The sequence below is a fragment of the Rissa tridactyla genome, chromosome 7, assembly GCF_028500815.1.
Source record: "Rissa tridactyla isolate bRisTri1 chromosome 7, bRisTri1.patW.cur.20221130, whole genome shotgun sequence".
NCBI lineage: Eukaryota > Metazoa > Chordata > Aves > Charadriiformes > Laridae > Rissa > Rissa tridactyla.
In genome coordinates this window covers 42,041,782-42,056,416 of record NC_071472.1, presented here as the reverse complement: position 1 = coordinate 42,056,416, position 14,635 = coordinate 42,041,782, and the positions used below count along the sequence as shown (strand labels likewise).

At 43.9% G+C, this 14,635-nt stretch overlaps 1 protein-coding gene across 6 annotated transcripts in view; it reads left to right on the top strand.

The window, feature by feature from the left end:
• Nucleotides 1–14,635, top strand: part of FN1 (fibronectin 1) — a 55,625-nt gene that overhangs the window by 28,473 nt on the left and 12,517 nt on the right. For 4 of the 6 annotated variants that reach the window (XM_054208585.1, XM_054208586.1, XM_054208587.1 and 1 more), the window contains exons 21-32: nt 1,122–1,216; nt 1,563–1,731; nt 2,038–2,124; nt 2,893–3,084; nt 6,789–6,971; nt 7,941–8,030; nt 8,580–8,849; nt 9,255–9,371; nt 9,780–9,944; nt 10,641–10,796; nt 11,582–11,695; nt 13,424–13,693. In XM_054208585.1, coding sequence (XP_054064560.1) covers nt 1,122–1,216; nt 1,563–1,731; nt 2,038–2,124; nt 2,893–3,084; nt 6,789–6,971; nt 7,941–8,030; nt 8,580–8,849; nt 9,255–9,371; nt 9,780–9,944; nt 10,641–10,796; nt 11,582–11,695; nt 13,424–13,693 — 1,908 coding nt within the window. Of the gene's footprint in view, nt 1–1,121; nt 1,217–1,562; nt 1,732–2,037; nt 2,125–2,892; nt 3,085–5,463; nt 5,737–6,788; nt 6,972–7,940; nt 8,031–8,579; nt 8,850–9,254; nt 9,372–9,779; nt 9,945–10,640; nt 10,797–11,581; nt 11,696–13,423; nt 13,694–14,635 lie in introns of all 6 variants that reach the window. The other 2 variants (XM_054208589.1, XM_054208588.1) reach the window with 2 other exon arrangements.

Here is a 14,635-nt window from a genome sequence, read left to right as displayed (position 1 = left end):
GACACAAACTTTGCATTCTATCCTTCTTTAATTTTTTATTTTTTATTTACATTTCAGTCGTCTGTACTTGTGCTGCTGGCTTGGAAGAAATATTAAGCAAATTTTGGGAGGAAAGGGAGTTCTGTAAGAACCCACACATATTTCTAGAAAGAACAAATAGATTCACTGTTTAAATAATGATGAAGCAGTCATATGAACTAACAAAATTCAAAGCCATCCAAGCCCAGAACCACATCCTCTTTTCAAAGGAGAATGTGGTTTCTTTTAGAACAATGTGAACTTAAAATAAGGGTTCAGACTTTTAATCAGCGTAACACTGTTGACATTGGCAAGGTACTTTTTGCTGACAGACAGCCTTATCTATAAATATTTCTCAATTAGGATATGATTGGATATCTTTAGATGAATTCTGACTTGAAATTCTGGCTTATCTGAATGATAGCAGTCCAGTTTAAGACTATAGCTTAAAAAACCAACTCTCTTCATTAATAATGAGGTCAATTCAGATTAAACCCAGTGGAGTTATTTAGACTGATTCTGGAGTACACAAAGGCTTTGGTTTCTGTGTGGTGCTCCTGACAGATACCAATGAGACCACAGATTCCTCAGATTGACTTTGAGTTTCCTTTCACTCTACTGACTTCAAAAGAGTTGAAGATGTTGGTGAGGGATGAGATGGTCCTAGCTGGGACAGCTGGATGACAGACAAGGGTGTAGTGTTCTGCTGATTGAATGGCTTGCAGTGGGTGAAGGAAAAAAAGCTGGTTTTTGAGGAACACTTTAGATATCACGCCAAACGCTTTAGATATAATGCCAAAACCAATATTCCCCAAATTTTGGGGGTTGGCTATGTGGAGGATTTAGGAGGCCCTCTTCACTATTTTCTTTTTTTTCAGGAACAATAAAACCACTGACCACTTACATACTGTGTCTATCACGCCCAGCAGCAGGCAGAAGTCATCTCTCAGATCCCTCCCAAGTCACTGAATTTTCAGAAGTAACATAGTTCAGCACTTACTTATTACATACCTCTTGCTATTTGGAGTGCTGTAGGTCAGGTTTTCTAACTGTTTGGTGCTTTTACAGCAGCTAGACTTCAACTCTGTCAATTCACTTCACAGATCAGCCTGTTGGCTCTGTTCCTCCTTTTAACACAGAAGTGACCGAGACTTCCATTGTCATTACCTGGACACCTGCCCCAAGGATTGGTTTCAAGGTAGGAGAAACTGAAATCCCATGTTTCTTTTTCCTCTCGCTTCATTGTGATAGGGAGGACAGATTAAAGCTGTTTACTATGGACTGCAGTGAAAATAGAAGCATGAAGGAAGGAGTTGCAAAAGACATGTTGCTTACAAGGGTCGCAGAGGTCAGTGCAAGCATGTCCTCTGGGCTTCAGGTCAAGTTCATCAGTGAGACATCTAAAACACAAGTTACAGGATTAACAGTTGGCGTTCAGCATAAGGGCCCATGGTACTCGTGTTGGATGATTAGTGAGGATGCGGGTAGTGTGCTGGGATAGGAGTATCTGAGACTGAAAAGCAAACTTTGCTGCTTCTCTGCAGCTGGGTGTGCGCCCAAGCCAAGGTGGAGAGGCTCCCCGGGAGGTCATCTCTGATTCTGGCAGCATCGTGATATCTGGCCTGACCCCTGGAGTGGAGTACACCTACAGCCTCACAGTCCTGACGGACGGCCAGGAGAGAGAGACTCCCATTGTCAGGAGAGTGACTACACGTACGACACATTTCCTCTTCCACAATTATTCCTTCTTCCACTTGCTTCCCCTGTGCTCTCCAGATGAATGGCTGTCTTCTGGGAGTCAGTTCTAGTCTTTTCCTCCTGTTGTGGTCTGGAAGGTGTTTTTCTTTTTGATGCATAGGCAACAGTGGCACTAGCTTATGCAGTGCAGGGTGACAACTTCAGAAGAATATTTTTTAGCCAATTCTGAAGGGTAATGATGTAATCTGGGGAGGAGGGTTGCTGAGGGACCTAGCATGATTCTCAGTGCTATAAATGACCCATTTGTCTCAACGCTTGCAGCATTGTCTCCACCAACCAACCTGCGCCTGGAGCCCAATCCTGATACTGGGATCCTGGTAGTCTCTTGGGATAGAAGCACAACTCCAGGTAACTACGTGAACTCACATTGTGCTCGAATGTCCTGTTGTACCAGAATGCTAACATTTGTTCTGCAGTGCCTTGCAGTTCATTAAGGAGACTTTGATGGGGAGCTTGCTGTTGAGTAATTTAAGGAAAAATGTACATATTTCTAGATATATTCAAGGATATAATTCATAGTTAAGTGTAGGTAGCCATAGGACTCTTCATGATTTACATTCCATGTAAAATGCTATTTTGGAGTATGAATGTGTTTAAATATTTCAGCTGGTTTAGGGATTTGAAGGATGTCTTCAAATATTGCCAGTGGTTTAAAAAAAGTCCAAGAGAGGGAAAGCAAAATGGACGAAAAAGATTTGTGGCAGTTGAAGAATGAGTTCACGTCACTGAGAGTAAGCATGGGATTTCTGAAAGTGTTAAAGATGAACTCTTCTCCCACAATAGCTGATGGGAGCTGTACAATTGACTTCCTTAAAACAAGGATTGAAAGCTTTTGCAAACCCCAATTCTCAGTCAGTAGATGTATCTTTTCTTGATATGTCATGAGATTTTTTAGTTTGGTAAGGTCTCAAAGGGAACTGAAATCATGCTGTGCGAGTGGCATGGTTACCTCCTGGGAAACTCGTTTCGGGGTGCTTGACAAAGCAACCTCTTGCCTACTGGGTTCAGGGCGGCAAAATCACTTGTAAAATGTGTTTGCTTCAGTTGTTTATACTGAGACCTGATGTAAATAAATACAGCATGGGATTACTGCATACTGGTATATCTGTATTTCAGGCATCAGCGGGTACCGAGTGACCACTGCTCCTACCAGTGGGCAGCAGGGCTCTACCTTGGAGGAAGTAGTAGGTGCAGATCAGACCACCTGCACCTTTGAAAACCTAAACCCTGGTGTGGAGTACAACGTCAGCGTTTACTCAGTCAAGGACGACCAGGAGAGCATCCCCATCTCTGAAACCATCACACAAGGTAATGAAAGGCTTAGCAGCAGTTTTAGCTACTTGAAGTCAAATTGCTGTGTCTGAGAGCTCTGCATTGCAAAACATCTGTGAGTCCAATGGCAGGGGGCTGAGACTTTGTATTTAGTCTCAAGAAGCAGAATAGTCATGTGCCAGCATGTGACAGAGCAGTTGTTATACCTGTGTACTTCTCTGCATGGGCAGCCTACATTGTCTGTCAACAGGGTGACGGTAAGGGCATGGATCAGTTGTATCAGTACACGGAGCTGGAGAGCAGCAGAGATTTAACTTGGCCCTGCAGTGCCCCAGCATCTGGAGCACAGCTGGTGAGAATAGGAAGTAGGTGAAGAGAGGTATGAGTGGGAAGCGAGCACAGGAGAAATTTTGGCAGCAAAAGTGGCAGAAGATCACTTCAGCACAATGGAGGAGAAAGCCAAGATTGAAAGGTCCATCACTGTAGCACTTCTGGGACACAAAGTAGCATGTGCCACCGCACATTACATGCTGCAATGACTACAGAAACTACCTTTGTAGCCACAGTAGCAAAATTAAAATGCATCTGCCCAAATGGTTTCATTTCATTTTCCTTTGTCAGGGCTTTGTTTGTTTGTTTTTGTTTCTGCTCAGCCCTGAAATGATGCCAGCTACTGTGTTTGCTTGCTCTTATAACACTGCTTTAAAATTTCCGTGCTTCACTGAAGTGCTGTATGCTCCCTGGGGGTGAACTAATACTGTGATACTGCATAATTAAAGCAGTAACAGCTTTAGCCCTTTACCATCTTCTGGTGGGGGAAAGCTAAGAATGTATGTCTCTGGCTTTTAGCACTCTTTAAAGGTGATATGGTACATGCATTCCACGTGGATAAACAATGATTTTACAGAAAGCTGGCATTTTTTTGCATCTGTTCTGTAAAATAAGCCTTTTCCTAGAAGGACATTAAAATAGAACATAACCACGATTACTAAAGGCAGTCTTTTGCAATATTACGGTCCCATAATTCCTTTTCAAGCTAATTTGTAATCCAACAGAATGGCTGCTGAGTCCTGCATCTTTGACTCACCTGCTGGTGTCTGATCCTGAGTGAGGAAGAGCATCCATTAGCTCCCACTGATTTCAGGATCACCCTGCTGAAGTTACACAGCCAAACCTTGTGGCTTAAATCAATACCAGTCTATTGACTTGAGCAGCTGAGAGTTTGGCCATTGTCGATTAAAGATGCATTTAACATTCCCCACCAGTTCTGTTGGCCGTACCATGAACGAAAACAACAGCTTTGCTAAAAGGAATAATATTGATAGGGAGAACAGTCACAGCTGTGCTTTTTTGCCATACAGAAACTTAGGCAATATGGAGAAGGTCATTAAAGAGGATCCTTATTCAGTTGCTCAATTTGGAGATTTTGAATGATTTAGCCAAAAATCAAGTCAGCCTCTTAGCCACATAATGTGCTGAGCATAACCTCTGAATATGGGGATGTTGTCACTCTTACAGAATTTTTATCATCTAAAGGTCATTTTTAACCAGTTGCCATCTTCCCAAGAAAGTGTTTTATTGCTCACCATTCCGTATCATCTGTTTTTAGCACATATATTGCAGCAGTTAGTGGTAAGTAGAACTTGAAGAATTCTGGGCCAGATCCTCAAGCCATTACAGGGATTTGAGACTTTTTTTTTTTCCTAAGTCCAATGTAAATAGTTTGGATGGTGAATGATCACCCTGAAGCTTTGTGATGGTTCTCACCAGCTGAGGGTGTAGGCCAATTTAGCCCTTTCAAACGGGTTGATATTTTTATGATCCCAATGATAAAAGTTAGACTTACCATTTGAATAAGACAAAAATTCTAGAGGGTCAATCAATTATTATTTCAGAGGAGTTGTTTTATTTATATGTTAATAGACTTCGAGCTCTTGTTTTCTACCTAAAAAAAAAAAAAAATCAGGTATGGGGGTTTTTTGTTTCTGTTTTCATCAGAAAATGATGGGTCTTTAGGGCTTATCATTGCTCAAAGGAAATTTGTTGCAAGACCTTTTATACGTCTTTTTGAAAATTGTATGTCTAAAATGGAAGTGCATTGTCTCAGGAGATTGGGGTTTCAGCTTCTGTTTGTCCAGGAAGGCAGCTGGAGACTGCGTTGAATGGTACAACATAAAAAGGCAAAAAAAGAAAAACCAAAACCAAACCACAAACCCCACAACAAAAAAAAAAACAACAAACAAACCACCAAACCCCCTCCTTTTCCCCCAGACCCTGAGAGAAATTCTGCATATCACCGCAATTGCTTCTAAAGTTCTGTCAATGTTAATAGTGATGAACACTGCTTTTTTCTCCCTTGTCTTTCTTTTGCCTCTGTATGTCTTTGCCTTTCCCTTTTGCTCTTTAACTCATTAGAGGTGCCCCAACTCACTGACCTAAGCTTTGTTGACATAACTGACTCGAGCATCGGCCTGAGGTGGACCCCGTTAAATGCCTCCACCATTATTGGTTACCGCATCACAGTAGTTGCGGCAGGAGAAAGTGTCCCTATTTTTGAAGATTTTGTGGACTCCTCAGTAGGATACTACACAGTCACAGGCTTGGAGCCGGGCATTGATTACGACATCAGTGTAATCACACTCATTAATGGCGGAGAGAGCGCCCCTACCACTCTGACACAGCAAACGGGTGAATTTTGAAAACTTCTGTGTTTTGTGACGTGGACGGTGTTTCATGCTGTCACTGGCTGTCGGGATGATGGGGCTTTGTCCAAAGAGAAATTGAGCCGCTCACTGGGGGGAAGCCAGACAGACCCAACTCGCTCCTTTTTCTAAATTGCCAGTGGGTGTGGATATGTGCTGCTCAGTTTTCTAATTTGAGGCATTTTAATACTGCATATATGGCTGCAGACTTGCCAGGCTCGTTTACCTTCTGCTGTCGGATTTATGGGACCCAGTTGGAATCAAAAGCCCGAAACATGAGCTGTCTATTCACCAGACTTTTAAACTGTGATTCCCCAAAGTAAGAGTGCCAAAGGGCAGAGCAGCTCAGCAGACAGCCTCCGGGCTTGATAAGTGTTTGAGCTTCCAGCAGTCTGTTTCAGTGGTGGCCCCACTCTTTCCACAATGCCCCAAAGGGTGCGGATGAACCACCAGTCCCGGAGTATGTGCCATTGACAGCCATGCCACACCGTCAAGGGTCTCTATAGTGCATGAGCAGAAGGCGAGCTGAAAACTGGTTCTTGCATGAAATCCTATTGTGTTTGAAAATCCCGAGGCTGTAAATCCTTCGACACAATTAGAAGTAGAGTCATAGGAAATTAGTGATATACCCTCTCCTCTTCTGTGTGTGCATGTATGAATTCTAGATGAGATTACTCTTCCATCTGTAAACTGCTGTATGGCAACTTTAAACCTCTCTTGGCTCCGTATCTCTAATACAAAATCCAGCTGCAAGCAGCACGTTACTCTGAAACTTGCTACCTTGTTTTCAAATTAGCCCCACAGGAGATATTTAAAGTATCGGGAACTGCCAAGAGGTTAAAGGAGCCTGACAGTAGTACAGGCGTATTTTTCTCTTAACTGCAGTAGAACCGAATGTAGTTTAGAAGTCTGTTTGCATGGGTCTGACACAGTAGTCTGTTATGCATGAGATACTTTCAATGGTGATTCCCTGAACGTACCTCTCAATCAACTTTTATGAATCAGAGAACTAAGATGTATTCGTTCTTTGCTATGTAGCTGTGCCTCCTCCCACTGATCTCCGCTTCACTAATGTGGGGCCTGATACTATGAGAGTGACTTGGACCCCACCAACTTCCATTGTGCTGAGCAGTTTCTTGGTGCGCTACTCTCCCGTGAAGAAGGAGGAGGACGTTGCAGAGCTGACAATTTCACCCTCAGACAACATGGTGATCTTAACAAGTAAGTGGGTTACCTTCATAAGTCAAACAAACGTAAGAGGCTCTCTATATAGTGAGGCAAAAGAAAAATTGCTTACTCTAAGTGCAACTTACAGGCAGATTCTCAGGTGACTTAAGCTGATGCCAAAGGAGCCTCATACAAACTCACACTAAATGGAGTTTGCTCATTTGCTTTACCCAAGTTAAAGCCAAACCACAGGAAAGTTTTTCCCATCAATCCAAGGACAGTGATGCATCATACTATGGGGCAATTGCATTGATTTGCAGCCTGGTTAGGTATTAAGAGTAAACACATATTACTCACATGATTTGCCAAAAATGTCAAGGACTTGTGCTGCAGAGGATCAGAATGTGGAAAAGGTCATTGGTCCTTTGGCTTTGTATGCTCAGGACCAGAAAATAAATACTGTTCGGAACGTTACAGGACATGGCAACAAACCATAGGCATTTTCAAAAAGCTGACGTTAATTTTTCCTGGTGCAAAAGCTGTGTTATATCTTAAGGTTTTTTTTCTCCATCCTAGAATCCGGTTGGTTGAGTGAGAGACAATATCCATTTTCAGAATAAGAGACCAGATCTGGAGCTCATCTGAGTTAGAATAGCTGTGTTGGAAATGCTTGTCCCTATTCCAGTTTATATCAGCTAAAGCTTTGGCCTGGTGCATAGCTAAACTACTAGATAACTAGAAGGGACCTTGTAGAAAACTAATTGCTTCTAGCCAGTCTCCACAAGCTAATGAAGCAATGATATAGGATGCCATGCTCCTTCAGGCTAAAACATTGCAAGCAACCATAATGCCACAAAAAGAACTGATTGAAATTTTTGGCTGTCCTGGAGGCTCAGATCTTCCATCAAGCAAAACCTGATTACCTTGCTTAAGAGGGTAAACACAGTTAAAATTGCGTAGGTTGAGTGACTTCTAGATATTAGTAAAGAAATATGTCTAAATTCCTGTACTTAAACTCCACAGATCTGCTCCCTGGTACTGAATATCTGGTGAGAGTCTACAGTGTTTCTGAGCAACACGAAAGTGCACCTTTGTCTGGGATCCAGAAAACAGGTACTTGACACAGCCTGAGACACGTGTGATTAATGCTATTCGTTAAGCATTCATTAATGGGACTTTGTTGCTATTTCCTGTGTATTGTCACCTCGTTGATGGCTCATCAGCTAGGTATCAAAGAGCAATGCAGATGCACATCTTGGGAAAGGCTAGGAAATCTCACATACTGTTATGCCTGAGAGACAGAACTTCTGTTGGTTTTAAGTAGACCGTTGTAGACCCCAGGAATGAATGTACCGACAGTGTCTGCCTGAGAACAAGCCTAGGCAGAGTCCGTCATATCTATCGCTGAGTCTTTGTTTTGTAACTGTGTAATGTTTGCTGGTCATGTGTGTTGTTTCATGCTGTATTGTCTGCGTGTGCCATACACTCTTTTCCTGCAGTCGCGTTGCAGTGCTTGTTTATCTCACTTTGATCCTGAACACATTTAGTTCCATGGCTGAATAGCATTTGGCTTAGGATCTGGCAGTGTCGTGGTACTGAGCTCAATGGAACATGAGCAGTAGTTCAGCTGATCTTAGTCTCTTGCCTCTTTGAAATACCCAGGTCTTGATTCTCCCACTGGCCTTGACTTCTCGGATATAACTGCTAATTCTTTCACCGTCCACTGGATTGCTCCTCGTGCCACCATTACGGGCTACAAAATCCGGCATCACCCAGAGCATGGTGCTGGCAGGCCCAAGGAGGACCGCGTGCCCCCCTCACGGAACTCCATCACCCTTACTAACCTGCTTCCAGGGACTGAGTACGTGGTCAGCATCATTGCCATCAACGGCAGGGAGGAGAGCGTGCCCTTGGTCGGCCAACAAACAACGGGTAAGCATTGAGAGAAGGCTAGCTAAAAGTTACATTGACAATTTTGGGTGTCCTCTAGCAAAGTGGTTGTTGTTAAATTAGATATTTATTCCCTGCCAGATGGTGAAACTGCTCATGAGGAAAGTGCCTGTGATAGTGAGGTAGGGCCTGACTTAGAAAAAAGGTGGGAGGACTCGAGCTACTTTCAGATCAAGTCAGATGTCTTTAGGGCCAGCAGAACTTTTTTCACTGAATCTAGTCCAATGCCTGATGAATTTTAACCAGATACATCACTTGTTAGAGGTGTGTGCACTGGGCTAGAACTAAGGCAAATAAGTAGCAGAGGAGCACGGTATGATAAGTGGAATACGTAGCTGATGTACATTAAGTGTACTTAAACTCCCTCTCCGTTCTCTGTTTTTTTAGTGTCTGATGTTCCCAGGGACCTGGAAGTCACCCCCACCAGCCCAACCAGCCTTGTGATTTCCTGGGATGCTCCTGCAGTGACAGTCAGATACTACCGGATCACTTATGGTGAAACAGGTGAGAGCAGGCCGCTATGGCCAGTCACAGACCAGAAGCTCTATTCCTGAGGCCATTAGAAAGCCACAGAAAATAGCAAAGGCAAGTTTGACTGCAGCATACAAACTCTTGTATCTCTGGGATTCTTGCAGCGTATTTATTTTTTTTTTAAAGAAGAGCAAGTTGTGTTTTGTCTACCAAAAAGAAAGTACATCTGGAGCACTCCAGTCATTTTAGAGGTGGTTCTGTGTACGTATTTCATTCTTTTCCTTGGGTTGGTCTGAAAAGGGCTTTGACGCAATGTCCTCTAAAATCAACAGGGTCGTCTCTTGAACTTGATGCATATAGGATTGGTCTGGTTTTTGTAATGATTTAAAATGTATAATTTAGAGATCCATTACATTTCTTTTTCTGCTCTACCTTCCTTAGGTGGAAGCAGCCCTGTGCAGGAGTTTACAGTGCCTGGCACCGTGTCCACTGCTACCATCACTGGCCTCAAACCTGGCGTAGACTACACCATCACAGTGTATGCTGTAACTGGCCGTGGAGACAGCCCTGCCAGTAGCAAGCCAGTCACTGTCACCTACAAAACAGGTGAGACCTGTTAAAACAAAAAAAAGAAACCTACAAAAAAAACCCTACCGCTTTGTGTTGGCTTATCCCCATAAATTTGTATCATTGATCCCTGGTTTCTTTTAGAAGTCATGGGCTATGTTGTAAGCCTGTCACTTTCAGTGGAGCTGCATTGCGTGGTGGCCCAGCATGATAATGATATGACACAGAAGGGGATCGTGGACTTGGATTTTTGGAGGAGGGAGACCCTGTGGAGTCCAGATGGGGATACAAGCAATATTTGACTGCTTATTGCAGAGTGGAAATGTTGTTGGACTCTCATATCATGGGGACACTGTTGGCTTAACTCTGGCTCTTCTGGTGCACTGTCATATTATGTGATTCTGATGAGACCTGACTTTCTAGCTCCAGGAGTGTTGTCTCACTGCTGATCTGGATATAACTTAATCCTACTGTAGCTGCAGATAAAGGCATTTAGTAGCCTTTAAAACAACAAAAGTCCTCAACAAATGTTGATATGAGGTCAGTCACCCACACATCGTGGTTAAGGCTTTTTCTGGGCTAGCATGAGGGACAAATAAACAGCAACATGTGTTTTCAGTTCTAAGAGGCACAGCCTGGAAAAGGGAGAGCAGAATAAAATTCAGCTAGGAGGTAATCGTGGAGGGAGGGTTTCCTGTAGCAACATACTCAGAAAAAGTTGTTTTTGTTGCCCAGAAATAGACACACCATCCCAGATGCAAGTTACCGATGTCCAGGACAACAGTATCAGCATCAGATGGCTCCCTTCAACATCCCCGGTCACAGGGTATCGAGTGACAGCTGTGCCCAAGAAAGGACATGGGCCTACAAAAACTAAAAATGTCCCTGCAGGTAAGAGGACATGACATCCTTCACCAGATCTGTAAGGAATGCAAGATGTGATCACTAGAATCAACACTATCGGGCACTAGGCATGTGCTCAAAGCCAAACTTTCTCCTGCTCATCCCTTTATTTGCCATCCTGCTGACTTCAGTTGGGTCTCATCCAGGAGAAGCTAGGGCAAATTTTTTCCCTGAAAGCTTTGTGTTTCTTTGACACCACTGGGCTGCAAAGGTTTGTTCTTGGCAACCTCAATGTCTCTGAAAGGCACCTGAATTTCAAAGAAATGCTATTGGATTTTCTAGCATCCAGCAAAACTTCCTCTGAAGTCCTTCTGAAGGTCACATAGTGTGACCCTTGGTCACAGCATGGACTCAGTCACATCTGCTACAGGCTTGACCTCGTTACCATAGAGTCTGCCAAGTTAACTCTTGGGAACACAGTGGGTTTTGTGGGATCTGCAGAGAGTAGCGCTCAGGGATGTTTGTGGTGCAGTTGCGTTAATGGTCAATCCTATCCCAGAAAATGGTGAAAGCTGGTCTGCCCTTCCTTTATTTTTTCTACTGTGCTAACCTGCCATTTTAGCTGTGGGGCCTTTGAGCAGGTACCACGAGCAGACACTTTGTCCTGCACTATCAGAGAGACATAGTGCAAGCAAAAGGTAAACGTGATGTGTCAATTTTCTCATTTTAATGACGTATGGCTAATAGAGGCCCTTCATTCAAGGCTGATTAGGGGCCAGTGCTCTGCAGCTTTGTGTATCTGCAGATGGGTTAATGTTGTTCTTTCCTGCCAGATCAAACACAAGTCACTATCGAAGGTCTGCAGCCCACAGTTGAGTATATGGTCAGTGTCTACGCTCAGAATCAGAACGGAGAGAGCCTCCCCTTGGTTGAGACAGCTGTCACCAGTACGTATTTCACTTCACGGTAACAAAACAAATGTTATTTATTAATGTCTGAATCTACCGTGCAGCATCACATCCCCAGTGAAAGCCAGTGGCAGGTGCCTAGTCTCCAGGAAAATGCAAGGTGGTCTGCCCTGTGATAAGTACCATGCACCTAAATTGCAGACGCTGGCAAAAATGCAGTCCCTCTCCCTCCAACACTGGCAAAATGCAATTCCCCACTCCATCAAAATGCTGTGCTTCTGATTTTCTTTCACTAAAGCTGCAAAATCTTCTTGGGTTTTGTTTGCTGTCAGCCAATCAGTGGAAAAAATGTGCAAAGATCTCCTTTCTGGAGCTAGGTGGCAAAGGTGATTACTGTTAAGGGACCGGACTTGGTTTGGGAGCACTTGCACGTGCAAAGGGAGTAAAGGGAACCACATGAGTTATCAAGAACTTGAGATGAAGCACTGCAAAAGAAAGGAGAGCTCAGCCTTTGAATTGCTATGTTTGCCTGGACAAAACAGCAGTACTGCTGGACACAAAGAGGAGGCAAGAGAGAACATGTAACTCGGAGGGTTCTCTCTGATGTAAAGTGCCTTTTTCAGAGACGCCTCTGGGGTAGGGATTTGCATGCACGTTATTCGCTTGCTCAGGCTTGTATTCAAAAGCACAGCTCAGCCCCAGATACTTAACAGAGTTGTCCTAAAGACAACAGGAGCTTCTCTGAAACTTTGCAGAGACGGGAGAAAAAGTCCACATCAATTTCAAGCCAACAAATTCCTGGACAAAAATCACCTTTGCCAACTAGAAAATGTACAAAATTCAGGACTAATATAACATGGCAAATAAAAAGTTGAAATCTTATAGAAAAAGATAACTTGGATCCAATATAAAAATGATATGCCAGATCCCTCCCATTTTGTGTAACAAATGGGTATAGCTCTGTGGTAGCCACATCAGAATTCTGTGGAGCGAGGCTCGCTTACCTTGCTCTCTAGCACTGAGCTCCAACCTCACTAGGAAAATCCAATGAATTGGTCTAATTAGGAAGTGTGTGAATTGCCCAGTTGCACCTGTGGACATTCCCTGTGCACTCAATACAAAGCTGAAAAGTTTGTTTCTAACTGATTTTAAAATGTAATATACCGAGTAATTTGCTTTCTTGATAAGTGTGTGTTAATTGGATTTTAATTTATGAAAGAAAATAATGGGACTGATTCTCCTTGGACTGGCACTTTGCACAGCAGCTTCCAATAGTGAAAAGCAAATGCAGCATGAATCCAAACTTACCGAGTCAGGTGGGTTGTCTGGCTGCTTTTAGCACTAGGAACCAGTTACTGGCTCTGATGGTAGAAATGGACTTTAAATTCCCATTCATTTTATTTCTCTTGACCACTTTAAGGTAGCTTAATGCTGCTAGAGTTGTGTAAAAGGGGTTTCAGTGCCAAGGGGACTGAAACACAGGTAAGGATTGGTGTCCTGGCTGCTTTGAAGGTGGTAATGTAAGTCCTTTTGGTTTCAATAAGGCAATGATTGCCTTCCTGCTGTCTGGCACCTGCGAACTCTCAGCCTTACTCTGCACGTGTGTAAGTAAGCGTGTGTGCAAGGTGCAGCACAGAGGAGAATCAAATACTCCCTCTCCCGCGCAAAACCGAAAACTGCTTTGCATGTAATAGAAATGCTTTTTATTTTCCTCACCCACAACCTGCTTTTTATCACATAACCTCTTACCGTTAATTTGCCTAACAGACATTGACCGCCCTAAAGGACTAACATTCACTGAGGTGGATGTTGATTCCATCAAAATTGCTTGGGAAAGCCCGCAGGGGCAAGTCACCAGGTACAGGGTGACCTACTCAAGCCCTGAGGATGGAATCCATGAGCTATTGCCGGCCCCAGGTGGCGAAGAAGACACTGCTGAGCTGCATGGCCTCAGGCCAGGTTCTGAGTACACTATCAATATCGTTGCCATATACGATGACATGGAGAGCCTGCCCCTCACTGGGACCCAGTCCACAGGTACACCTTTAACTACACCACCCAGCAGGCCATGGCAGCAGTGGCTTCTGCCCTGTTGGGTAAAGTGTGCTTCCATGCGCAACTAGTGCTCTGTGCCGGGAAAGCCCCAGGGGCAGCCAAGGGGATGTGATTGCTCTTGAGAGATGGCTTCGTTGGCGCTGGAGAGCTGGCTGCAAGTGGAGTCAGCCTACATGCACATTAGGGAAGGCAGGGAATGGAGGAAAGATCAGCAGGATGGAAGGAGCAGATTCTAAAGGAAGAAGGGATGTTACCTTATAGCTGCCTCTCAGTCCTCAAGTGGATCAGCAATGTCCAGTCCCTAGTCATGTAACCTAATTCATGGTGAATCACCCTCTCACAACGCTCTTGTCTTGTCTTTAGGATATGGGGCCCCTGCAAGCAGAGGCAGTTACCAATAACTGGGAGATTAGGGCAGTTTTCATCCCCCAGGGTCCTCGCTGGTGGATGGAGCACAAGATCAGCACAAAGGGCTAGGAGATTGCTTAACCCTCAGGTCTCACAGAGCCTCCAGATCCTTCACTGGCACTGCCCTAAGGACTACAGCCCACGTGCATGCCCACACCCCGTGCTCACATCACCTCCACAAGAAGAGGACACGCTCCATTCAGGAGAGACCCTTATGTGCCAGTCTGATCCAACTCCAAGTAGAATACATTTAAATTTCCTTTGTGAAAAAGGAAAAGGAAGCTAATAGCTTGAGATAAAAATTATTCCAGCAATGTGGAATCTATTGCAAAGCTTCCAGCATTACCAGATGTGTCTTTATTACAAAGGTAGCACCTTTGTAATAAAGCTGTACCGTTATTTGTGAATGAAAAGTTGGCACTATAGTTCCAGGTGTGTAATGAAGACAGTACAGGTTGCTATACTAAACTGAAGCAAACTGCTGTAAAAAAAAGGCAGCCCGTGAAACAGGTGGCT